Raw genomic sequence first — 26566 nt, forward strand, 5'->3', positions numbered from 1 at the left:
GCCACAATTGATCGCCATTGGACTGAAGAACATTGTGGACGTTTGATTTGGCCACCCAGATCGCCCGACATGAAGCCCATCAAAACATTTCTGGGATGTAATCGAGGGACCAGTTCATGCACAAAATCCTGCACCGGTAACACTTATGCAATTATGGACGGCTATAAAGGCAGTATGCGTCAATGTTTCTGCAGGGGATTTCCAACGAGTTGTTGAGTCCATGTTACGTCTAGTTGCTGCACTGCACCGGGCAAAAGGAAGTACGACGCGATATTAGGAGGTATGCCAAGACTTCTGTCACCTACTGCAGGCTTTATTCAAACTCAATAATCATGTAATGTTCTCACTGCTTCTGAGCCGCGCACGGCTCGAGTTTATCCCATTTATTGTTTGTCATCTTCTATTACGGTACTGCCGCCTCGTTTTCTTATTCCACTAACTGGCGTCATTAACTTCCTGCCTTACTTGTCCGTGAGTGGCAGCAGCAGCGCGTATCGATAAGTGCACTGTCGTACCATCTCTGGACCGACCGACAGTATTTCCGGGTCGTCGTGTGTCTGGCAGTCGTTTGGAGACGGACTAGTAGTACAATCGGGACGCAGCAGCAGTGAAGTCGGGGACGGAGCGCTGGTGAGGCACCGACAGCCAGTGGTCGCCGACCGCTCGCGACACACGTGAACTGTCCGACGGAGGGAGATTTGAGCGGGACGACCGTTGGTTGTTCGTTCGGTTGGTCGTCTCATCGGCCGACGTATATTTGGTCTTTTCATTGTTTCCGGGCCTGGGCAGTTGATCGGTTGGCGTGGAGCAGCGAGGAACCCTCCATGGCGTGTGTCTGGCAGGCGGCGCTGGCGGGGTCCACGCGCGGTCGGAGTGTGAGGGGCTGTTCCCATTGCTACGAGGCCCGTGGCTCACGATCCCCAACACGAAAGTTAAGTCTTTACTTAATCTACCAGCCAGCCCCAACTGTTCACATAGTTTCGTTTGAATTTCGTTGTGGGCTGTTGGGACATCCTGTCGCTTGGCCCGTTGATTCTCGGTTGGTTGGGTTGTCGTCGGATCGTGAATGCTTGGCCCGACTGCCTGTCTCACCTGAGCGAGCGTTAGTGTTTGAATTCCAGGCCGACCCTTGAACATCTGAGCGCCCTTAGATGTACTGCCTTTCTTATTTGTTATTGTTGTTTGTACTTGTCTTTCTTCTAGCCGATTTTTTTAAATTGAGGTTGTTTTGCCCTTAAGGCGTAAGATTCTTTAGGCATTCAGCCTAATCTAAAGAACTGTTTCACGTAAGACTTTTGGCATTTTAAAGGTTTTAATGTTGTTGAATTTTAAGTGTTAGGCCTTCAGCCGATTTGAATTTAACTTGTTTGCTCTTGAAGTGTCTGATTCTTTGGGTCTTCAGCCTAAATAAAGAACTGTTGTAAGATAAGGCTTGCCTTTTAAATTTCTGATTATGCTTGCGTTTTAAGTTATTGGGCTTCAGCCGTTTTTAAATTAAAGTGGCTTTCAGCCGATAATTAAGTCCCAAAGATTAAAGCTGTGTGTTTAAAAAAATTTTTTGGGGCTCTTTTAATGTTTGATCAAATTATAAAGTTGTATGTTCGAGTGTGACAGCCCCTTATTTTGGCCCCTTTCCACAATTTAAACTACCTGTCCTGTCCTGCGGGTTAAGCGGGGCGTCTCAGCTTCTTTCTTAATTTTATTGGAGTTTTTGTAGTAGGAAAATGTCGGGTGCAAGTGTAATTGTGAAAACTCGATCGTTTGTCAAAGTCAGTACGTAAAAATTATCAACATGACTGCGGAATCCCTGTTACACAAAACAGTGGTCGCAATTTGTTTTTCTGCTTTCGCAATTCTGGGCTCTTTCATTTAATTCCCACGCCCCACAAACAGTTGACAGATGAGCAACGAAAAGAGAAGTAAGACACGATTAACGGCATTTTTTTTTTTTTTTTTTTTTTTTTTTTTTTTTTTTTTTTTTTTTTTTTTTTTTGCCAGCACGAGAGGCATTTTGGCGGATATTGGCGATGCAAGCTTTCGGTGTGACACTTTTACAGTCGTACTCCGTGATGAACGTTTGATTTTTTCCCCAATTCTCGGTAGATAGGATCAGTGAAATTGAGTTTTAAATGTGCTGCGTGATTCAGTGTAGAGGGACCAGCCGTTAATCATGAAAATGCATCACCATGTTGGCTTCGATGAAAACTGTGTGTGCCTAATCGGATAAATCAACTGATTAAGCGTGGCACAAAGACGAATGGTTCGACAACATTTTCGAATGGATGCGCAGATTCTTTCGACAGCAAGTTAAAAATAATTAGGAAAGCTCTACGTTTGTTTCATTTATCTCAGCTGCAATACATCGTATCGATATCAGAGGATATCAACTGGTGGCGTCTATTTGAAATGTAGGAACCGCAGGGACAATTGTAGTAATGCCGCTCTTGTCAGACCGACGGATGCGGTGCACTGGTCAGCCGAGACGCCGGTCTCGTATTTCGGAGGACGAAGGTTCAATCATTGTCCACCCACTATACCATCAAATTTCACTTTGAGGGACGGTACCAGTCTTCTTATGTGTGCCCGCCTTACGTGTTTGTTTTCGCTGAGGCTACGAACTGAGGTGTTCAGAGCTAATCGATCGTCAGAATCTTTTAAATCGCAGAGAATTATGGTTTGCAGTAGATATTAGGGCTCTAAATGTAGTTGTTTGTGGTAGACAAGAACAAATATTAACGGATTAGTATTTTCGGTCCAATTTCATGTAATACGGTCTAAGACAAAATAAAACGACGCACCACGAAAAAATTATCCGAATGGGACGGAAATAAGTAGATTTGATATACATCTGCGGACAAAATGGAAGATTTACGATTAGTCAAGAGTAAGAGCAGCGCAAACTGAACAAGTGAATAATGCCCCTGATCGACCCCTGGCCCTTACGAAAGCGGTTATTCGGCTTGGCATTGATTGACAGAAATGTTGTATGTCCACCTGACGAATGTCGTGCCAAATTCTATCCTATTGGCGCGTTAGATCGTTGGGGGGACCATGGAGGATGGAACAAACAAATAGTCCTTCCATAAAAATAGATTTTGTAGCAGGCAGAACAATTGCAAAGTTATTACAAGACGGATTTCGAATGATTTTATGCCTGAGGTACAGATGTGGAGAATCAGTGCAACTACGTTATGAATGTTAAGTAAAGGGACATGTTTGACATCGCAGTCTGTTGAAAAGATACAAATAGGTGTAACGTACGCTTGTAGATCGTGACGGGTGTTGGCTGAGCTCCCGCCGGAGGTTCGAGTCCTCCAACGGGCATGGGTGTGTGTGTTGTTCTTAGCATAAGTTAGTTTAAGTAGTGTGTAAGTCTAGGGACCGATGACCTCAGCATTTAGTCCCTTAGGAAGTCACACACATTTGGACATTTTTTGTTGGCTGAGGTCAGACCTGTAACTGGTGGCAGTTCATTACCAGCGACGCAAAAAGCTTTATTGTTAGTCCATGTGATACTTGCGAAGTACACTGATGAGGCAAAACACTGCAAGCACCTGCTTAATAGCTTTTTTATCCGTCTTTGGAACGAAATACATCACTGATTCTGTCCATCAGGGACCCGACAGTTTGTTGGTAGGTTTTTGGACGCATTGCGGGAGCGCGGCTCCTTCCGTCCCTTTACGACGAACCTGCACCTACCTGTGAACATTGTCTCAGCAGATCATCAGTAGGGAATCCGAGAGAAACCTACTGTACTTCGACGTGAACCAGGTTGCAATCAAAGTCAGTAATCTAAGTTTCGGGAGAAAGTTTTCACACGAAATGAAAGGTTGGAAATTTTGTCCTTAATTAATATATTGTGAAACTTAGGTGAACAAGTATCACTGCCATCCCGTGCTAGTCTTAACACAGTCACTCACAATACCTTTCACTCACGTTAGCAAGTTTATGGTGTTGCATTTCCCGAAAACGTAATAGCTACAAAAATACGGATTGTTTTTGATTGAGAATGCTAGCCAAACATTAAGTCTGTCGGTACCTAATGCAGTCAGTTTTTAGCCATCGACCTGCTCAATACGCCACGGGGAATTTATGTCTTTTCTCGTCAGAAAATTCACTTAAAAATTCCGAAATTTCTACACACCCATCGGAATAATTATGCCGTCACTTTACAACGCTTTTGATGTATGAAACACTGCTAGATCCGGCAACTTATTTCCATCGGAACTACTACTACACACGTCCGAACTGTTTCATGGCTAGGCTCCGACTCCTCTCTAGAATACTCTTAAGTCTTCTCTACCAGCAGAGAGAGGCGCGCGAAGAATACTACTCTACCATTGGTCAGTTTACTCAACAGCCAATAGCAAAACAACATTCTCCCACGTCAGTCCACGCTTCTCATCAATAACCAATCCCAAAATAGTAAACATAACGACTGCACTTTCTACCGACGTAATTATCTAATATGCTGAAGTTTTGTTTATGCATAAAGTTATTTAATATTGTTATTTATACCTGAATTAACTTTCCCTTTACCATAAACTTACTTTACAAATCTATTCTACAAAAATCCCCTTTGTCCACATACATACTTCTTCGAAATGTTCCCACACTAAATCCCACTACATAACTCGCTAAACAGTTATCTTCATATTAACCTTAAACCACACTCATGCATCATTCATACTGCTAAAACACATTTATAACATTTTACATACACAAAAAGACATAACAACACTTTATGAAAATACTAGAACAGTTTATGAAAAACATTCTGTTACTTTAGTGCACTCTAGTGGGCACAATCGAAACTAAATCACAGTCCCCTATCCAATACTGAAGGGGAGGGTGGAAGGGAACGAGAAGGGTTTATTGATGTCAGCTACATCGGAATATTGCGCGGAATCGGCGGCGACGAGTGATAATGTGTACCGGACCGAGACTCGAACCTGGGTTCTGCTGCTTACTTGGCAGCTGCGTTAACCATTGCGCCACCCGGACACAGTTTTTGTCGCAACTGCACGCTGACACCCCTCTTAGCCGACCCACACTCCGAGCTAGCGTCACCTACTCGCAGTCCTTGGTGGGAGCGTTGGTCGGTCGAGAGCGTGCCGAGATAGCGCGCCCAACTGTGATTAACACCGTGTCCGGATGGTGCACTGGTTAACGTAACTGTCACGCAAGCTAGAGGTCCTTGTTTGGAGTCCCGGCCCGGCACGCATTTTCACTCGTCGCCGCTGATTCCGCGTAATGTTCCGATGCATCTGACGTCAATAAACGCTTTCCTTTCCTCTCTCCCTCTTCTGCCTTCAGTTTACATGTAATATATGATAGCTGCAGATTCCGCGTAGTGTCTGTTCTTTCGGACATGTTCACCATCTGTATATGTGCATATCGCTACGTCACGACTTTTGTCACCTAAGTGTACTCATTTGTTCCAGCCAGAGAAATCCGCAGTGGCAGAACACTGTCTTAATGAGGGTCATAAGATGTTTTATGATGAGACGCAAATGATCGCTCCTTCTTCCCGCTGCTGAGAGCATGTTCTAAAGGAATATATTGAAATACGATCATCTATTAATATCATTAATAGGAAGAGGGGTTTCTCTTTAAGTGGAACGTGGTATTTGAATTTAATACATTACAGAACAAAGGTTTTTATTTACACTAGAGCAGTGGTTCCCACCAGGTGGTCCGCGGACCCCCAGGGGTCCGCGATGTATGCCAGAGGGGTCCGCAAGATGCTATTAGAATAAAAAAATATGTGAAATATATTTCGTATTATAACAGATTTTTTGTTTTGGCCGCTTCCTGCATGAGCAGAGCTTTAGCGAAAGCTAACTTCTGCGACTAGCGTCTTCCTAGAGCTAACTGACACTAGCACAATCTAGTGCAAAACTAGAATTAGATAGATGCAAATAGTTTTGCTGTATGCCGTTACACAGAAACTCACATTTCACACGACCATCGGCCATTGTTAATTTATATCCAGTGCTTTCACAGACCGTATTGTTTACATATTCAATATTCTGTATTAAAACAGTAGTGTTTGTAAAGGATTGTTTTTTGGGGAAGCTACAGTTCGCACAGTTAAAAATGGACCGTTGGTTAAAAAGTGGTTCGTTGAAACGAGAAAGGCCTACCGATGAAGAGGAAGGTAATGCATTTGTTATACTAAATACCCAGATTCGAAGACAAAGATTTTGAGCAATAATCAAAAATTTAACAATGGCAATGATGGCTAAATTGAAAAAGTTTTAAGCTCAATATTTTTTCAATAATGAATATGTCAATGTTTTTTTCTAAGTACCAAAAATAGATACCGTATAAAAAGACTCTTAATTTGGCTTTTTAGATACTTGATACTGTGATATGACAAGGTACCAATCATGCTCGAAGAGGGGGTCCTCGAGAAAATTTTGTTGGGAACCCCTGCACTGGAGGATTCTGTTAATTAGTGAATAAACTTGTAGTATCTGGGATTCACAGTCATAAAAAATTTTTTGAAGGCCATCATCTTTACGCCAGTGACTGATATAAGTTTTTATTACACTATTGCAATTTCGACCTTAGACCATTATCAAGTGATATTATGCCTTTAAGCCATGTCAACATAATGTAAGCTGACACATTTGTATGTCGTATTTAACAGTATTGGCAACGACATACAAATGTGTCAGCTTACACTATGTTGACATGGCTTAAAGCCATAATATCACTTGATAATGGCCTAAGGTCGAAATTGCAATAGTGTAATAAAAATTTGTAACAGTCACTGGCGTAAAGATGATGTCCTTCAAAAAATCTTTTAATCAGTGTCCGTTAGCGATATATCTTTTTGCCTGTTTTTTCGACCTTGTCCGCTACAAGCTTACTGCGCTTGAGGGCAGCAGTGGTGAGGCGGCCGTGATGTATAAAAGAGCCGCCGATTCTGTTCGAAGGTCAGTTCCGGTAAGATGGTGCATCAACACACTCACGTGAATATGACAGCCAGTTGGTCCGTTGAAATACGATTGCACGTGTCAAGACGATTGCACTATCCGGCTACATACCCGAGAAGAGTATTATCAGTTATTACACTGGAAAAGTCTGTGTAATCACACATAATGGGTTCTTCTTTGCCGGCCAACCATCCTCTTCCCATGCCCATATTTTAATTCAAAGACTGTGTGTGTACTAGCAGTTTGAGCGCAACGTCAGAACGAGTGCAGAACACGTTGCAACTTGAGTGATAACGGACCGAATTGCATGAATCAACAGGGAGGTCCTTTGTAACACTGGATCACGCGCAACTCTTACTCTGTCACTTACGGCTCCAGAGAGTTCTTTTCCATAGAGACGTTGCCAGCTTTTGTCCGTTTCGGCTTTCTTGTAAAAACCGATGCATAAACATTAAAGAACAAGATGTAAACGTTTACAAAATTTCCTCGTACGTGGTAATGTTGTTGTTAAATTGTTAAATTGTTACTGATTTCGTCGTTTGGCCATCGCACGGACTCCCGTGTGGACGACGTAGTAACAAGCATCGCTGGTTTAGAGAACCAACTGAAAGAGTTAGGAACAAGTAAGGAGCCATCTCCCGATGGAATTCGAATTCGGTTTTACAAAGAGTACTTTACAGCACTGGCCCCTTACTTAGCTTGCATCTATCGCGAATCTCTCGCACAGTGCATAGTCCCAAGCGACTAGAAAAAAGGTCAGGTGACTTCTGTAGGTAAGAAGTATAACAGAACGGATCCACAAAACTATAAACTAATACCTGTAACATCGGTTTGCTGAAGAATCCTTGAGCGTGTTCTCAGTTCGGATACAATAAACTTTCTTGAGACTGAGAAGCTTCCGTTCACGAATCAGTGTGGTTTTAGAAAGTATCGCTCACGTAAAACTCAGCTTGCCCTTTCGGCATATGAGTTCTTGCGAACCATGGGTGAAGGGCAACAAGCGGTTTCCATGTTCCTAGATTTTCATAAGGCACACTGTCGACTTTTAATGAAGGAACGAGCTTACGGATTAGGTTCCCACGTAAGCGTGGAATTCTTAAGTAATAGAACCCAGTGTGTTGTCCTCAACAGCGAGTGTTTGTCAGAGACAAGGGTATCATCGGTAGTGCCCCAAGGAAGTGTGAGAGGAACGCTGTTGTTTTCTATATACGTAAATGATCTGGCAGGCAGGGTAAGCAGCAGTGTGTGACTGGTGATGCTGTGGTGTATGGAAAGGTGTCGTCGCTGAGTGACTGTAGGATACAAGATGACTTTGACAAAATTTGTACTTGGTATGATGAATGGCAGATAGCTCTAAATGTAGAAAAATATAAGTTATGCACATAAATAGGAAAAGCAAACCCATAATGTTCGACCACAGCATTAGTTCTGTGCTGTTTCACACAGACACGTCGATTAAATAGTTAGGTATAACGTAAAGCAATATGAAATGTAGCGAACATATAAGAATTGAAGTAAGGAAGACAGATGGTTTTGGGGGGTGTTCGGTTTCCAGTCGACTGTCCCGCACATTTCTATTCCAACAGCCAATTGAAAACGACTCAATTGAGTCAATACTGGTTGTGCGAATAAATCTACAACATAACTAGCAACTGGAGCGTCAGATTTAAGTAAATGTGCCATAAACAGTTAAGTAACAAGTCGAGAGCTTCGAGCAGTGGCAGCTCAACCATTGGCTCAAGTATGAGACGACACTTTGTAAAGTGCATAAAACGAAAACGAAGGCGAGTACTCACGCTGGAGGGCTGCTGGAAGGGGGCGGGCTGGTGCAGCTGCAGCTCGAGCTGCCGAAGGAAGGTGTCGTACTGCGACTGCGTCGGCTGCTGGAAGCCAGTTTGCTGGAAGCCAGGCTGCTGGAAGCTGCCCGCCAGCTGCGGCTGCGTTTGCGGCTGGTAGTAGAACTGCTGGCCTGTGAACAGAACAAAACAGAGGAGGTCTGAGCCATCTGTAGGAAAGCAGTCTTGTCGATACACTGTTGCTACTGAGTGAGTAGCAGCAATTATTGTATTACTGTGACAAAACATAAATACGGTGTTTATTTTAACTTGAGTCAACTAAATATCTCGGAAACGACGCATCGTACGAAAAAAAAGGTCTTATGTGAAAAAGCTAATGTTAGTATTAAGGGGACATTTGTCTGTGCTGCAACTGGCCATCTCCTAACCACCCATCTCCGTGCGTGGGGCCAACTTTGTATTTCCAAACGGGAACCCCTCACTTTTATTTCATATTCGGTTTATACGCCAAATATACTTACGCTTTACGCAAACCATTGTTTCTCATTCGTGGTAGAAATCAAGTGTGCTAGTTTTTGCGATTAAGAACCGACGCATTTGATAAATTTCATTTACGATGCAAGTGTAGAGCTTTGTGTTGTAATGGTTGATATTTATGTGCGCAATTTACTTCAGTGATGCAAATTTGACTGTACGGCACAATATGGTTAGCCGTTTCAATGTCCGGATGGAAACTACGTTTAGATTGGTCCAGGCACAACGACTTGGATGTAATAATTTTCTGTTCCCATCGGGATGCTCGATATTAGTCCCCTTGTCTCTTACCATTGGAGTAACATGTTGTTTTGTAGGGCGGGCAACCACAGCCAAATCTCGACATTTTTTCAAAAAAATTCCGCACTGTGTGTATGAAAGATTTTTATTCAATCTGCGACCGGTTTCGCACCACTTATCGGTGCATCCTCAGGCAATATACGCTATCCATAAAATAGTAACGTTGAACATTGACCAGTAGCCACTCCCCACCATTCACGTCCAATAGACCGTCATCTGGTGAAGATGAAGATGGTAGTTAAAATTTAAAAATCTTTTAAATGATGGGAGCGGCCATGACCGTGAGGCAGCGGACACGGCCTGACTGGCCGCAACCCATATATTGCCTGAGGATGCACCGGTAAGTGGTGCGAAACCGGTCGCACATTTAATAAAATTCATTCATACAGCCAGTGCGGAATTTTTTTCTTTTTTTTGAAAAAATATCATTGGAGTGTTTGATTCCAGTGAGTCCCTTGCCTCTCACCACTGGGGTGCTTGATTCCGTACGAATATCCACGGCAGGTGCGCCTATCAGTATCTCTTCATGGACGTTTTACTTTATTACAATGGTTGTGGTTTGTATTCCACCGGTAGCCGCGTAGCGGCCAGCACAAGAGTAACGGCGTTTGGACTGAAACACACCGAAATCAGTCACCTTGATGGCGGGATTCGAGGCCGGCCATCGAGATCAAGCATTGCGGCAGTTTGGGGACTCACCACAATCAACCCCGCAGGGAACAGAATACTACGTAACCATACAAGTAGTTTATTTGCCAGAAATGTCAATGTCTAACCACGTTATTTCTAATGTACAATCACATTCACAACACTGAAGTAAAGTTTGAACATCAGCATCAACCTTTAGAACACAAAGGTTTACATTTACATCGTAAATGAAAATAATGTAGAACCAAATGCGTCGCTTCTTAATTACAATAACAGGCACACTAGATATTTGTCGATTACAGCGTCATATATGCTTGACATCGTCAATCTAGGGGGCGATCTAGAATAAAGCAGAAATAGAAGTACAACTTCAGACAGCCAAGATTGTATTGTACAGTCTTTATTAAGATGGTTGGTTTCAGCAAACTACATCTTCTTCTTTTTCTTGTGCCTTTGTCCAACATTTTCGCAGGGTGGTCATGGTTATTGTCGGATGTGGCATGGCTAATTTAAGGGGTGGCCGGATGCCCTTCCTGTCGCCATCCCGTTACGCCAATGATGCTGATGATGATGGTGATGATGGTGATGATGATAATGATAATGATGAAAGGATGAGGACAACACAGACACCCAGTCCCCGGGCAGAGATAATCCCCAACCCGGCCGGGAATCGAACCCAGGACCCCGTGATCCAGAAGCAGCAACGCTAGCCACTAGACCATGAGCTGCGGACTTTCAGCAAAGTACATTGCCATCATGAAATCTACAAAGCACAGATCAACGTCTTCCAGCACACTGGGATCTTTGCTTCACAGGTCTGGTGATGGCAACGTACTCGTAGTTTGCTGAAACCGGTCATCACAATAAAGGCTGTACAATAGCGATCTTGGCTGTTTGAAATTGTGCTTCTGTTTCTGGACTACAGTTACATCTACCACGAATGGGAAACAATGGTTTCAGTAAACTACGCGTATTTTTGACGCAGGAACCAAATATGCAATAAAATGGGGGGGGGGGGGGGGCGGGGGGAATTCGCATTTGAAAGTCATAGTTGACCCCATCCACGCAGGAGGTGTGGTTAGGAGGTTTCCAGTTGTAGCACAGACATGTGCCCCCTTTACCAATTTTAACTTTTCGTCTAGAACGTTTTTTTCCGTACGATGTGTCGTTTTTGAGATATTTAGTTATCTCGAGTTAATACCAGGACACTGTATAAAAGGTGCATCAAAGTCTTTGCATCAAATGTCAAGGAGTGACATATCACATCATGGGGAACAACTTTTGTTAGAGACAAAATGTTCGTTGACACTTCCTGGCCACATTAGGAACCCTTTAGTATTTGCCGGCCCCGGGACGACAAGATTTCACCGAACTAGCAGAGGCCACTAACTCGGTCTGCAGCATACTACCTTCACCATAAACTGATAGAGTGATATTCAACAAGAAATCCTCCAGAATGAGTGTCTCTAAGCGCAGAAAAGCATTTTAGAAGCAGATCAAATGGTTCAAATGACTCTGAGCACTGTGGGACTTAACATCCGAGGTCATCAGTCCCCTAGAACTTAGAACTACTTAAACCTAACTAACCTAAGGGCGTCACACACAACCATGCCCGAGGCAGGATTCTAACCTGCGATCGTAGCGGTCGCGCGGTTCCAAACTCAAGCGTCTAGAACCGCTCGGCCACCCCGGCCGGCCGTTTGAGGGGGAGGGGGGGGGGGACTAGAACCTGTCGATTGCTTTCCTGCTTGTATACGGTAGCTTGTCCGATCTATGTATGTAATCAGACAACGAACTTGTATTGCAATATTGACGTTAGATGTAGTTGAGAGTAACTGCCTGTGGCAAAAGATTTGAGATAGTTATTCAGTGGACTTACGGGGTGACAATTATTGAACTATATGAAATAAAATCGGCATAATTTCTGAACGGTTTATGTTAGGATGTTCAAACTGCACCGTTGGTAGCGGGGCATGATGGGAATCAGTATGCGCAGTATGGTTTGGTTTAGCGACGAAGCCCAGTTTCGTTTGGATGGCTTCGTCAATAATCCGCATTTCACTATGGAGGATTCTCTTCACCCTCAACGAATGACTGAGTGGTGTGCAATGTCCAGTCACTGAAAAATTGATGCAATATTCCTTGATGGCACGGTGACTACCGAACGGTACATGAAGGTTTTGGAAGATGATTTCATCCGCATCCAAAGTGACCCTGATTTCGACAAGATGTGCTTCATGCAAGTCGAAGCTCGACCCCATCGAAGCAGGAGAGTGTGTTTGAAGTCCTGGAGGAGCACTCTGGGGACCGCATTCTGGCTCTGGGGTACTCAGAGATCACTGGCATGTGCCTCGATTGGCCGCCATATTCTCCAAATCTGAACATACGCGACTCCTTTTGTGGGGCTAGATTAAAGACAAGGTGCACAGCAATAGCCACAAAAGCATTGCTGAGCTGAAAACAGCCATTCACAAGGTCATCGACAGCATCGACATTCCGACACTCCACCAGGTCATGCAGAATTTCGCTATTCGTCTGCGCCACATGATGGCAGGCATATCGAACATATCATAACCTAAATCCGAATATCTGTAGTGACGTTTACATGTTGAATAAAGTGTGTTCACGCCGTAATTTGTAACTAATTTATGTTGTTTTGGTATAGTTCAATAATTGACACCCTGTACTTACTAAGAACTCAGCAGTATTGGAAAGTGTCATTTCTACTGTGTGGTAAATACGTGACACATATCTAAGAGGTGATTTGGTGTATTAACGCCTGGTAACTGATTTCTTGATTTATGTAGTCGTCTTGTCAATCTGTGGCCGTGTTGTAATCAGACGAATAACTTAATGTTACAACCTGTCGTTGGATTTAATTGAGGATAATGGCCTGTGGCGAACGGACTTTTGCAGTTATTCAATCGACTATTTATTATGAATTTGGAAGTGTCTTTTTTGTTATGTGGTAAGTAAGTGATAAATACCTGAGTTCTGAATTTTGAATGTATATTGTCTTGTCTCTCTGTGCCAGTACTGCAAACAGACAACTAAATAATATTGACAACTTGACGTGGAATGTATCCAAGGGGAATCGTCTGAGGGGAAGAAATAATTATGTTTATTTAATTGATTTGTTTGATACGGATTTAGCAACGTGGGTTCGTGTCTTCTTGGGGCGGAAGGATGTCAGTTTCCGATAAATAAAATGTAAATGTCGTGTGATTAGGGCCTCCCGTTCGCCGGATCTTTCGATATGACGCCACTTCGGTGACTTGCGTGTCGATGGGGATGAAATGATGATGATTAGGACAACACAACACCCAGTCCCTGGGCGGAGAAAATCTATGACCCAGCCGGGAATCGAACCCGGACCCTTAGGGTTGACATTCTGTCGCGCTGACAATTCAGCTACCGGGCTCGGACCTCCGATAAAATAATAAATGTTTTTGTGAACCTGCGTATTTCTCTCTCAACCCACTGGGAGCCTGTTTTATACCAGGGTATTTTTACTACGCCGCCGTCAGCCGACACCTCACTGAGTGCACCCCGTTCCAGCCCTCACAGCAAGGAAAAATCCGTGGCAGTCAGACACGCTGTAAACCTGGATGAAAAGGCTGGTAGTCGCCCACACTATTACGAACACCAGAAAGCTTATCCGGTGTTACGGTGAATCCCGCTGCCCGGGGCGGTGAGGCTTCACTCCAAGACTTTGCGAGTAAAAGCGGCGAGGCTGCAGCCTCGGAGCGCCTGCCGCACTCTGACGAGGACAGAGTCCGGCCGGCTTCTGGCCCAGGATTACCCGCGCCGTCTATTCAGGAAGACTCGCCTCGCTGGCTTCGGCCTTCTGCTATTCCGCCGGCTCGCCCGACTTGAATGCCGAGAGGTACTTCAACGCCAAATGTCGCCGATCCCGAGCAGACTTCTGCAGGCGCTGATGAGGGTCCACTCCATTCACACTACTTGCGAAGAACGCTGCAACACTCAGTTAACTCGTCTCGTTATTGCTGCGGAATACTCCGTAGAAATATAGTGCTCCATTCGCCTGATGTCTACCCTCAAGAACAGGGTGAATAATAATATACTATCAGTGAGCGTCCATAACGATGTACTTCATTATTCAAAACTAATGCATATGATAAAAGAAGTGATTTTCTTGTAGAGCTTGTTCTTTGATCTCGAAATAAACAGTTTATTTCATTTTTCATGATAGCCATAGACGGGACGATGAATTTAATGGAAAACTTCATCATAAAGCCATCTGTAGTCTTTTATAGGGGATTTACTGCAGGGTTGGACAAAAACATGGGAGCACCAAGCACGCTTGAACATAAATGCGGATGCTAGCCAGACCTGCAGATTGCGCTGTTATGTTTGACCGCGAACGGCATCGGGAGTCTACTGTTTGCGTATAAGGCTGCTAGAAGGTCAAAATGAAACTAACCAAATTGAAGTTGCAAAACTAACGTGGGGCACCGTATATTGTTGTAGGTAAACGTAGACCACGCTAGTTTGTCTCGTAGCTTTGATCAGTTAAGGTCCTACGCTCCTTACCTGTACATTACGTCTGTTGTATACATATCGGGCGTTAAGTCATAATGATAGCTTTCTTTGCGTATGCAACAAGTGTATTACTAGATTCTCCCAGAAACCGTAAACGGCGAACCGTCTAGAAACTGAATAAGGACAGATAAAGGGCTAGGGCCGCTATAGAATATTGTTCTTGTACATAATTATCCTCCTGTCTGTAACTGAAAAGTAAACGGTATTTGTAGCACAGCTAAAATTTCCAATGTTTAACTCAGGTGTCATGTGAAAACTGTTTGTCTGTAACGTGAAACAGAGGGATGTTGTAGTAAAAATAAAGAAAACAATACCGGTTTATCATATAGCGCTAGAAAACGCAATTTCGTCAGCAAAATGGCAAGATAAAAATAACCCCACAAAACAAAAATGTATCAAGTTTCCCTTCAATAATTCGTCGATACCTATATGAAAGAACTCTTGCCTTTGATCATGATGAAGAATGTTCTGTTGAGTACAAAATAACACCAATAATTACATGTTTATGTTTGTGCGGATAAACTGTACTTAAATCGAAAGTAATTCCTTTTGTTACAGAAAACCGCAGAAGTTACGTAATCAGTTAATTTTTATTACTTATAAAGTGCAATTTATATTCTGTAAGAATATAAAATACACAATGGACTAACAGTGAATGATGTGCGGTTCTAATTATGTGCCAAACAGACAACCAAACAAACATAAAAAGAAGAGAAATCGTCGGCTCCAAGTTTTTCTCTTATCTCTTCATTTATGTTTTTTCCCTACCAAGCTACCTATACTACCGGTAATCCTGCCATTTACTACGTCATTCCTGTACTGTACTAAAACTAACGAACTGCAGTTTTGGTAGAGCGCAACTCTAAACGGAATACGACGTCCTCTATGCTGTAATTATAATCCCTTCTTGGAAAGTTATTTGTAGAGAGCTCCTGGAAAGCGGAAGTACAGTTACTTCTTGGAAATTTATTTACAATCCCAGATTTTTACCTTTGCCTTTCCTTCTCCTGCCTTTTATGAAAATGTGACTAAATACAATATATTCATAAATATTTCTTTTTTTGCAGTGTATGTAAAGTAAAAATGGAAAATAAAGGAAGTTACACCGTAAGGATTCGACCTCTGCGCGAACGTCTGCCTGTTGTCGATGCTAAAGTAAATGATTGAATTCTCTCATTTTCTCGAGAACTGAATGGCGATCTATTGATTTGTTAAAAAACCATTCAACAACGAAGATCGCATACAATATTTTTATCTAAAACAACCGGTTTCAACAGACTATGCTGTCATCTTCAGGTCTTTAAATGAAATGTTGAAATGTGAGTTCCTAAGGGACCAAACTGTTGAGGTCATCGGTCCCTAGACTTGCACACTACTTAAACTAACTTCCGCTCACCCACGCCCGAGGGAGGCTCGAACTTCCGGCGGGAGAGGCCGCGCAATCAGTGACATGGCGCCTGTAACCTCGCGGCCATTCCGCTCAGCTTCAGGTCTTTAAATCTTTTGCTGTGAAATGTGTTCATTTTACGCTGACCTCACGCACAAGATGTCAAGAGGGTAACAATAGCACAGTCGCAGTGACAAACCTTTTATAACGTGCTATTTGTATCCACTTGATATCTTGTACGTGAGGTCAATCTAAAATGAACAAATTTTACAACAAAAGGTTTTAAGACCTGAAGATGACAGCATAGTCTATTGAAACCAGTTGTCTTAAATAAAAAAAATATTTTATGCCATCTTGGCCATTAAAAGGTTTTTAGCTAACGTAAATGGTTCATGTCTTGCTCGACCCTCGCCAAATATATTTTTTTTCTAAAGTCTCGGCCATCTGGAGCTTTCACTTCTGTCACATTCATTTCTGCCAGAGCATATACCATAAATTTGACGCGATGAGGAATGGAAGTGGTCACCTTTTCTCTCCGAATGCTACCATTTGTCCCTTGTAACCCGGTCACCCCCACGGCCTTGTATTAGTTTTTCACGGCTCTTATTTCCCAACAGCCACAGGGCTTGAGACCCTGATTTCTAATGCCTCGCGCACTGACAGTGCCTTGCGTCTCTTCTTTTAGTTTAGCGTAGAGCTCAGGTGACGCGGTGTCGTGTCCCAGACTTCACCGTCCCTCTCCAACCAGCCAGCTGTCTGCTTGCTGAGCGGACTGCATCCGTTCTAAACGGGGTCGTGGCCCGGTGTGGTGTTAGGCCCGTCTGCCCGCTACCCCACCCTCTCCACTGCTACGGATCTGCATTCATTGGCGAGGCATTAACGCGGTTATCCGGGCCCTGGGCTGGAGAGCGGCAGGCGCGCGCTTAATTCCCACACACCGCAGCAGGGCTGGAGTAGAGGGCTCTAGTGGTCCGCGCCGATCCGGAGGTCCAGCGCGCTCTGTTTCCCATGCCATGCGGACGTCACGTGTATTGCATGAATGGTCCAAAAACGCTTCTGGGGCGCTTCTCTTTATTTAAACTGCTGTAATCACATGACAGTAAAACTGAAAGGCGTAAAATAGAAAAAGTTGGTACATTTGTTATTTACGTATGTTACATCTACATCTACATATATACTCCGCTAGCCACCAAGCGGTGTGTGGCGGAGGGAACAATTGGTGCCAAAGTCATATTCCCCCCCCCCCCCTGTTCCACTCGCGGATACCGCGCGGGAAAAACGACTGTCCGAACGCCTCAGTACGAGCTCTTATTTCCCTTATCTTTGAATGATGATCATTACGCGATTTGAAAGTTAATGGTAATAATATATGTTCTACATCCTCGGTGAAGATTGGATTTCGGAATTTAGTGAGCAGTCCCTTCTGTTTAGCGCGTCGTCAATCTGCAAATGTGTCCCACTTCAAACTTTCTATGAGATCTGTAACGCTCTCGCGATGGTTAAACGTACCAGTCACGAATCTTGCCGCTCTTCTTTGGAACTTCTCAATCTCCTGATTCAGACCCAACTGGTAAGGGTCCCCTACAGACGAACAATAAGACTGGACGAACTAACGTATTGTAGGCTATTTCCTTTGTTGAATGAAGGACTGCGTCGCTTCAGGATTCTACCAATAAACGGCAATCTAGAGTTCGCCTTACCCGTTACTTGTGTAATCTGATCATTACATTGGAGATCATTTCGAACAGTCACACCCAGATACGTGACTGATGTTACCGCTTCCAAAGAATGATCATCTATTTTGTACTCAAACAATAATGGGGATTTTCGCCTTGTTATACGCAGTAGGTTACACGTACTAATATTCAGAGATAACTGCCAGTCATTACACCACGCATTTATTTTCTGCAAATCCACATTGATTTGTGATACTGCTTTCCTGTAGACTACAGCATCATCGGCAAACAGTCTAAGGCTGCTGTCAATACAATCAACCGGATCGTTTATGTAAATCGTAAAAAGCAGAGGACCTATTACGCTGCCCTGGGGCACACCTGAAGTCACTCTTGTTTCTGTTGAAGTTATCCCGTTCAGGACGACATACTGCTCCCTGTCTGTTAGAAAACTTCCTATCCAACCGCATATGTCACTGGATACACCGTAAGCGCACACTTTTTGTAGCAAGCGACATTGCGGAACCGAGTCGAACGCCTTTCGAAGGCGAGAAATATGGCATCAGCCTGGGAGCCGGTGTCTAGAGCCTGCTGTATATAATGCACAAAGAGGGCCAGCTGTGTCTCGCATGACTGCTGTTTCCTAAAACCGTGCTGGTTTCTGCAGATGAGCTTCTCAGAGACTAGAAAGATCATTATGTCTGAACACAAAATATGTTCCATGATTCTACAACAAATCGACATCAGTGATATTGGCCGGTAATTATGTGGATCCGATTTTCTACCCTTTTTATATATTGCTATGACCTGGGCCTTCTTTCAGTTCCGTGGAACTTTCCGCCGTTCCAATGATCTCTGATAGATGACGGATAAGAATGGTGCTATATTTGTAGCATAGTCAACATAAAATCTTACGGGGATACCGTCTGGGCCAGATGCCTTTCTGGCGTCTAAGGATCTTAACTGTTTTACAATCCCAGATACACTAAACACTATGTCAGCCATCCTTTCGTTTGTTCGATAATTGAAAGGGGGAATGGTGCTGCAGTCCTCTATCGTAAACGAGTTTTTGAAAGCTAGGTTTAGAATTTCGGCCTTCTGTTTATCATCATCAGCTGCATTACCCCTACTGTCAGCAAGAGAAGTTATTGAATTATTTGTAGCATTCCTAGATTTTACATGCGACCTAAATTTTTTGGGGTAACTTTTAGAATCTGCAGATAAAATGTTAATTACATCATAGAACATATACGGCATCGAAGTCTGTCTAGGTCCACGTAAATACCTCTCATTACGCGCTAATGACGTACGCAGCTCTACAGGACGGCCCAGAAACGTTGGGAGAAATTCGAGGGGTTGCAGAGGGGGTCTTGAGGAACAAATCGACGACAGGAGCCCGTGTACGGAAACGTCATCCAACGACGCTACACAGCGTCGAAGTTATAGACGTTGCGCCTGCCGCTAGCTCTCCCCTTTGGCAGTAGTTTCTTACCAGACACTGCAACGGCTAACCATATTGTACTGTACAATCAAATTTGCAACCCCAAAGTAAATTTCGAACATCAAAGTCAACTGAACAAAAAGGTTTATATTTACATCGTAAATGAAATATAGAATCACATTGTCGATTCTTAATTGCAAAAACGCGCACACTTGGTATTTGTCGATTACAGCACCATCTACCACGAATGGAAAAATATGGTTTGTGTAAACTGTGAGTAATTTTGTGGCATGGACTCCGAATATGCAATGAAAGTCGGGGGAGGGTGGTTCCCATCTGAAAATACAAAGTTGACTACGCCCAGTTGTAATAGGGTCAGATGTCCCCTTTACTAATATTAACTTTTCACCTAGAACATTTTTTTCGTGCTATGCGTCGTTTTCGAGACATTCAGCGCCAAAGAAACTGGTATAGGCGTGCGTATTCAACTAAAGAGATATGGAAATAGGCAGAATATGGCGCTGGGTCGGCAACGCCTACGTAAGACAACAAGCATCTGGCGCAGTTGGCCGGCCGAAGTGGCCGCGCGTTTCTGGGAGCTGCAGTTTGGAACCGCGAGACCGCTACGGTCGCAGGTTCGAATCCTGCCTCGGGCATGGAAGTGTGTGATGTCCTTAGGTTAGTTAGGTTTAAGTAGTTCTAAGTTCTAGGGGACTAATGACCTCAGAAGTTGAGTCCCATAGTGCTCAGAGTCATTTTTTTGGCGCAGTTGTTAGATCGGTGGTGGTATAGTCGGAGCACGAACGGTAGGATACATCTCCGAGGTAGCGATGAAGTGGGGATTTTTCCGTACGACCATTGCACGAGTGTACCGTGAACATCATGAATCCGGTAATACATCAAAACTCCGACATCGCTGCGGCCGGAAAAAGATCCTGCAAGAACGGGACCAACGCCGACCGAAGAGAATCATTCAAAGTGAAAGAGGTGCAACCCTTCCACAAATTGCTGCAGATTTCAGTGCTGAGCCATCAACAAGTGTCAGCGTGCGAACCATTCAACGAAACATCTCCACTATGGGCTTTCGGAGCCGAAAGCCAACTCGTGTACCTTCGATGACTGCACGACTCAAAGCTTTACGCCTCGCCTGGGCCCGTCAACACCGGCATTGGACTGTTGATGACAGCAAACATGTTGCCTGGTCGGACGAGTCTCGTTTTAAATTGTATCGGGCGGATGAACATGTTTGGGTGTGGAGAAAGCCTCATGAATCCATGCGCCCTGCATGTCACCAGGGAACTGCTCAAGCTGGTGCAGGCTCTGTAATGGCGTCGGGCGTGCGCAGTTGGAATGATATGGGACCCCTGATACGTCTAGATACGACTCTGACGGGTGAGACGTACGTAAGCATCTTGTCTGATCACCTGCATCCACTCATGTCCATTGTGCATTCCCACGGACTTGGGCAATTCCAGCAAGAAAATGTGACACCCCCCACATCAATAACTGCTACAGAGTGGCTCCATGAAGACGCTTCTGAGTTTAAACACTTCAGCTGGCCACCAAACTTCCCAGACATGAACATTATTGAGCATATCCGGGATGCCTTGTAATGTAGCCTGCCGTTGTGACCGAGCGGTTCTAGGCGCTTCAGTCCGGAACTGCACTTCTGCTATGGTCGTAGGTTCGATTCCTGCCTCGGGCATGGATGTGTGTGATAGGAAATTACATTTTTCATGAACATTTAGCTGTGAAAAAAAAAAAAATTCTCTGTGGATTCCGCAAGCATTTACCGAATGGTAACTCCTTCGTGTCAGCTGGTGTTAGGAAATGCTAAAAAATTCGATCTAGGGCACGCGAAATCCTTATAAACATCGTAACGGGAGACGAAACTTGGATATAACAGTCGCAAAATGAGCAGCAATCTGATGGATGTTTCAAGAGGAACCGAAAAAAACAGAAGCGGTTAGTTCGCGACGCACGTGAAATAAAATGATCGCTAGTTTCTCTGGCTACGCTGGACATGTCGTGACCAATGCGTCAGACCTAATGCTGAATGTTATCCAACCATTATTTGGTCTACACTTAATCTCGAAGAAATCTGGAAAAAACCGAAAACTTCGCATTATCCCTCATCGTGTCAATACCAATTGTTTCACAGCACTTCAAAACCTATGTTACTAAACGAGGCTTAAGTGCCAATCGCAAGTTACCTATTTACAACTTCCAGGTCAAGAAAAATTTGATTTTCAATGTTTCGTACAGTTACTGATCAAATTTAAAAAATTAAAATGCTATCATAAATTGCTCTGCTTACATTAAAGGTTTAACGTAGTAAGTCAAGTATTACGGTTAGAAATAGCGCGCATATATATATATATATATATATATATATATATATATATATATATATATATTGAGGCAGTGCAACTCACAGCACACGAATTACCCAGAATATATTCATCCAATGTTTGAGAGTATGAGCTCTTGGTGACTCCCAAAATACACAGAATTTCATAACTTGAAAGACGTGCGCTTGTTTCGCACTCCTTTTATAATTTATATACATTGTAATATTGCGATGACATGATCTTGTTGCTCTTAATTCGTTACATCTAAATTACAGGAATATTCCTTAAATGCAGCAGTTCATCTCATATAATGATAATGGATTCCTTTTTCCTCCTTGACCGTTTAGTCTCAAACATGGGTGAGTGGTTTCAATGCTTTGTACAAGCCAGAAAAGTTCATTTACTTATCCTTCCAAGATGCAGTGCCAACATTTAGAACTTCGATTTTCATTTATTTTTGGTGTCGCATTGGCTAGTGGAACGGGCGCCATCTCCCTATCCTGAGAAATTCGGCTTCCGCTCTGAACGATGGACAGAGGTTGACTTTGTGTCGGGAAGTCGTGTTCCAGCGCCTGGTCGATAAGCATGTGTGTTCCAAGTGGATACGAAATTAGATTAACTGGTGATGAGCTTGAGTCAGCAAATCAGTGAACTTGAAAGCAAATACTCAAATATGTGTGAATTCCTAAGGGACCAAACTGCATAGGTCATCCATTCCTAGACTTACTCACTACTTCAACTTAGTTAAACTAACTTATGCTAAGAACACCACACACACACACACACACACACACACACACACACACACACACACGCCCGAGGGAGGACCCGAAGCTCCGGCTTGAGTGGCCAAATTGAAAGCATCAGCGCTTTCTTGTTCCCCAGTAAATTCTTTGCGTATTTTTCTATTTATTGCGTGTAGAATTCACTTAGTTTTGAGCCGCTTTGGTCGTTTTGCTTGTGCCTTGTCCTAATTCAGTTTTCGTACACGTGGACCTACTGATCACCTTCGCTAGGTAACGCCTTCCGCAGTTATTTTGTTCAGTTTTGTCTCTAGTGATTTTTCCCGCCTGTTCTTTAATTTATGTAGAAATAATTAAATACTGCTTACTGGATAACCGGTTTCAGCACACTAAAGGTGCCATCATCGGATCTGAATGTAGCTTAACATTTATAAACCATTTCGATATAATGTTAAGCTACATTCAGATCCTATGATGGCACCTTTAGAGTGTTAAAACCGGTTATCCAGCAAACACTATTTAAGCGATCTTGGCTTTTGAGTTATTTCTACTACAGAGTGATCGCCCCACTACACACTATGTGTTCACTGCAAAGTTTAATTTTTGTGTTAAATGAATATTTCCGGGTGTGTAATTTATTTTGGGAGATAGAATCTTGTTGCTTTGTACGCGATCTCGAGATCACGTGGCGAGTGGATAATTCGATAGTATAATTGAGTTAACTGATAAAATTTCGTGTTCACCGAAAGAACTTTGCTTTCAAATGATCCGAGAATCGCGTGAAGAATTTGCGCTAAAGTTACATAAAGACGCGGCCACTTCGTTCTTTTAACAGTGCTGTAGCGAGTTTTCCTTTCGATGTAGTTTTCACACTTGTTATTGTCAGTTCTTTTCAAACATTATCGTAATTTTCTTTCCGCAACCGTCAAGCTCCCGCACATACTCTCCTTTTCACGTCTATTCATTGTATGTTATTCCTTATCGAGAGAGCTGCCACTGCTGAGATAGGTGTCAAGTCAATCGGATCAGATTAAAAGTGAATACAGTGAATTCTAACAACAAGCCATTTTTGCTTTTTAATTCAAAAATAAGATAATTTGTGTAATAAATTTGATGGTTGCCTGTGAAATCTCCTTTTAATGGTCATGTTACCGCTTCCCCCCCCCCCCCCCCCCCCTTCCTCCCCCAGAAAAGTAGATAGTTAACGTATGAGAATTTGCAAGGCACTTGTTAACAATTTTATGATACTGCTAAAGAAACAAATGAAAACAGAATCGTGTCGTCGGTCAGATGGTCGGATCTTGCGTTACCACTGCTTATTCTTTGATGAATTAGATTCATGATAGGGCTTCATATCTTCTCCGATTCAGCGCGACCATTTCACATGCGATACACACTACTATAAAAATATTCATTTTCTTTTTTTGTAATTCTGTGTTATTCAAGTGAGTATCTCCATAAGGCTTCTACCGCCGATGCTTCAGTAACTGACATTTAATTATAAGGAATCGAACTAAGGGTGACGGATTTGTAATAAATCTTTAATTCTGCGCTGCCTTGAAACGGCATACTGAAAGTTCTAATACAAAAAACAGCGAAATACGACCGAACCAATATGGCGTCCGTCGCATCGAGTGCACGTCATTCTGACGTCACTTCCGGAAATTGCCGGTAGGAGGAAGAGCGGAGGCAGCTGGGTAAGGTGAGCCGCACAGGCTTTAACGTTCGTGGACTCCCCTACTCTCTTCACCTGACCAGACGCTCGCGTTAGTTCCCACGTTGGACGCCAGTCTGACTGCGCCCTCTTGTAGCAACCCTAAAAGACCCGCTGCCGCCGCTATTCCGCTTTGTGCCTCTAATTAAGGGAATTCCGGCAGCGGCACAAGCCGGAAAGGCGACAAGAGGCTCTCTTCCCCGTCACCCTCTTTCTTTCTTTCTTTCTTTTTTTATTTAGGCCTTAATTGGACATCTCAGTGTGGCGCGTTCCGAGTCCAACTCGCAAACTACGCTGCCGAGGTTTCGTGTTCAGGAAGTGCACACTGTACCCTGACTGCGTGGTCGCGGAACCCGGTCTCCTCTCAATGGAAGCGGTCCCTTTTGTTTATCCGTACACGCAGTGTTCACCTGTGCTGACACATATACCTCAATTTACCGAGAAACCACTCATGTCCATATCTCTCTCCTCTCCCCTCCCCTCCCTCCTTGTTCCTCACACAGTAGCAGAGCTGTCTCGCTAAGTAATCCATAATGTTAATTTAGGAAAATGTTAAAAATTTCCAAACAAACATTTTAAAGAGTAACAGCACGCAACGGAGTTAAAGTTTGCAGTATTGGTTATGTTGGTGCGCGTCTTTTTTTGTCTGTGGAGGTACTGAACCAACTATGCTTCATTGCAGGTGATGTGTTCCTTTTTATAGTATTCGAAATATATTTAAAAGTGTATTGCAGGGGTATGATGCTTCTCCAAGTGAAAATTTACATAAGAAAGGCAGACACTATCTTGAGTATGACGGTCATAGCTGGCAGCAAAATGCTTCTTCCACTCTGTTACCAAATGGTTATTTCACAGGGCAAGGTTTGTGTCTTCATATCTTCTCTCACATTTGACGAGGCATCCATAGTGAGTTCGAATTGCAGTATGCGTAGTACGTAAGCAGTACATGAAAGTAATATTCTAAAGTAACATACACTGAAGAGCCAAAGAAACTGCTAGATCTGCCTAATATCATGTAGGGCCCTCGCGAGCACGTAGAAGTGCGCTACGGTCGCAGGTTCGAATCCTGCCTCGGGCATGGATGTGTGTGATGTCCTTAGGTTAGTTAGGTTTAAGTAGTTATAAGTTCTAGGGGACTGATGACCTCAGAAGTTGAGTTCCATTGTGTCCAGAGCCATTTTGAACGTAGAAGAGCCGCAATACGACGTGGCATGATCTCGACTAATGCCTGAAGTAGTGCTGGAGGGAACTAACACAATGAATCCTCCAGGGCTGCCCATAAATCCGTAAGAGTACGAGGGGGTGGACATCTCTTCTGAACAGCACGCTGCAAGGCATCCCAGATATGCTCAATAATGTTCACGTCTGGGGAGTTTGGTGGCCAGCGGAGGTGTTTAAGCTCAGAAGAGTCTTCATGGAGCCACTCTGTAGCAGTTGTTGACATGTCGGATGTCGCATTGTCCTGCTGGAATTGCCCAAGTCCGTCGGAATGCACAATGGATATGAACGGATGCACGTGATCAGACAGCTTGTGTACGTACGTGTCTCCTGTCAGAGTCGTATCTAAACGTATCAGGGGTCCCATATCACTCCAGCTGCACACGCCCCATACCATTACAGAGCCTTCATCAGCTTGAACAGTCCTCTCCTGACATGCAGGGTCCATGGATCCATGAGGTTATCTCCATGCCCGTACACGTTCATCCGCTCAATACAATCTGAAACGAGATTCGTCTTACCGGGCAACGTGTTTCCAGTCATCAACAGTCCAATGTCGGTTTTGACGGACCCAGGCGAGGTTTAAAGCTTTGTGTCGTGCAGTCATCAAGGGTACACGAGTGGACATTGGGTTCCAAAAGCTCATATCGATAACGTTTCGTTGAATGGTTCGCACGCTGACACTAGCTGATGCCCCAGCATTGAAATCTGTAGCAGTTTGCTGTAGGGTTGCATTTCTATCATGCTGAGTGATTCTCTTCAGTCGTCGTTAGTCTCGTTCTTGCAGGATGTTTCTCTGGCCGCAGCGATGTCGGAGATTTGATGTTTTACAGGATTCCACATATTCACGGTTCACTCGGGAAATGGTCGTACGGGAAAACCCCACTTCATCGCTACCTCGGAGATGCTGTGTCCCATCGCTCGTGCGCGGGCTATAACACCACGTTCAAACTCACTTAAATCTTGATTACCTGCCATTGTAGCAGCAGTGACCGATCTAACAACTGCGCCAGACGCTTGATGTCTAACATAGCGCTGCCGACCGCAGCGGCGTATTCTGCCTGTTTACATATCTCTGTATTTGAATACGTATGTCTATACCGGTTTCTTTGGCGCTTCAGTGTGTATGTAGAACTGTGGTGTCTGTTTTTTTCGAACATGTCAGAAAGAACAGACAGCATTTTGATCCAGCAGTCACTATGAATTAGGGCATAGAGGAATTACAGGCCTTGGCTGCGAGTGAGCATTGATTTA

General features: G+C 43.7%; 1 protein-coding gene across 1 annotated transcript in view; it reads right to left on the minus strand.

Moving 5' to 3' along the window:
* LOC124613650 (mucin-2-like) overlaps positions 1–26566 on the minus strand; it is a 160026-nt gene that overhangs the window by 86821 nt on the left and 46639 nt on the right. Inside the window, exon 3 of the mRNA XM_047142364.1 lies at positions 8741–8913. Within this exon, the coding sequence (XP_046998320.1) occupies positions 8741–8913 (173 nt within the window). The remainder of the gene's footprint in view (positions 1–8740; positions 8914–26566) is intronic.

Source organism: Schistocerca americana, chromosome 4 (assembly GCF_021461395.2).
Source record: "Schistocerca americana isolate TAMUIC-IGC-003095 chromosome 4, iqSchAmer2.1, whole genome shotgun sequence".
Taxonomy (NCBI): domain Eukaryota; kingdom Metazoa; phylum Arthropoda; class Insecta; order Orthoptera; family Acrididae; genus Schistocerca; species Schistocerca americana.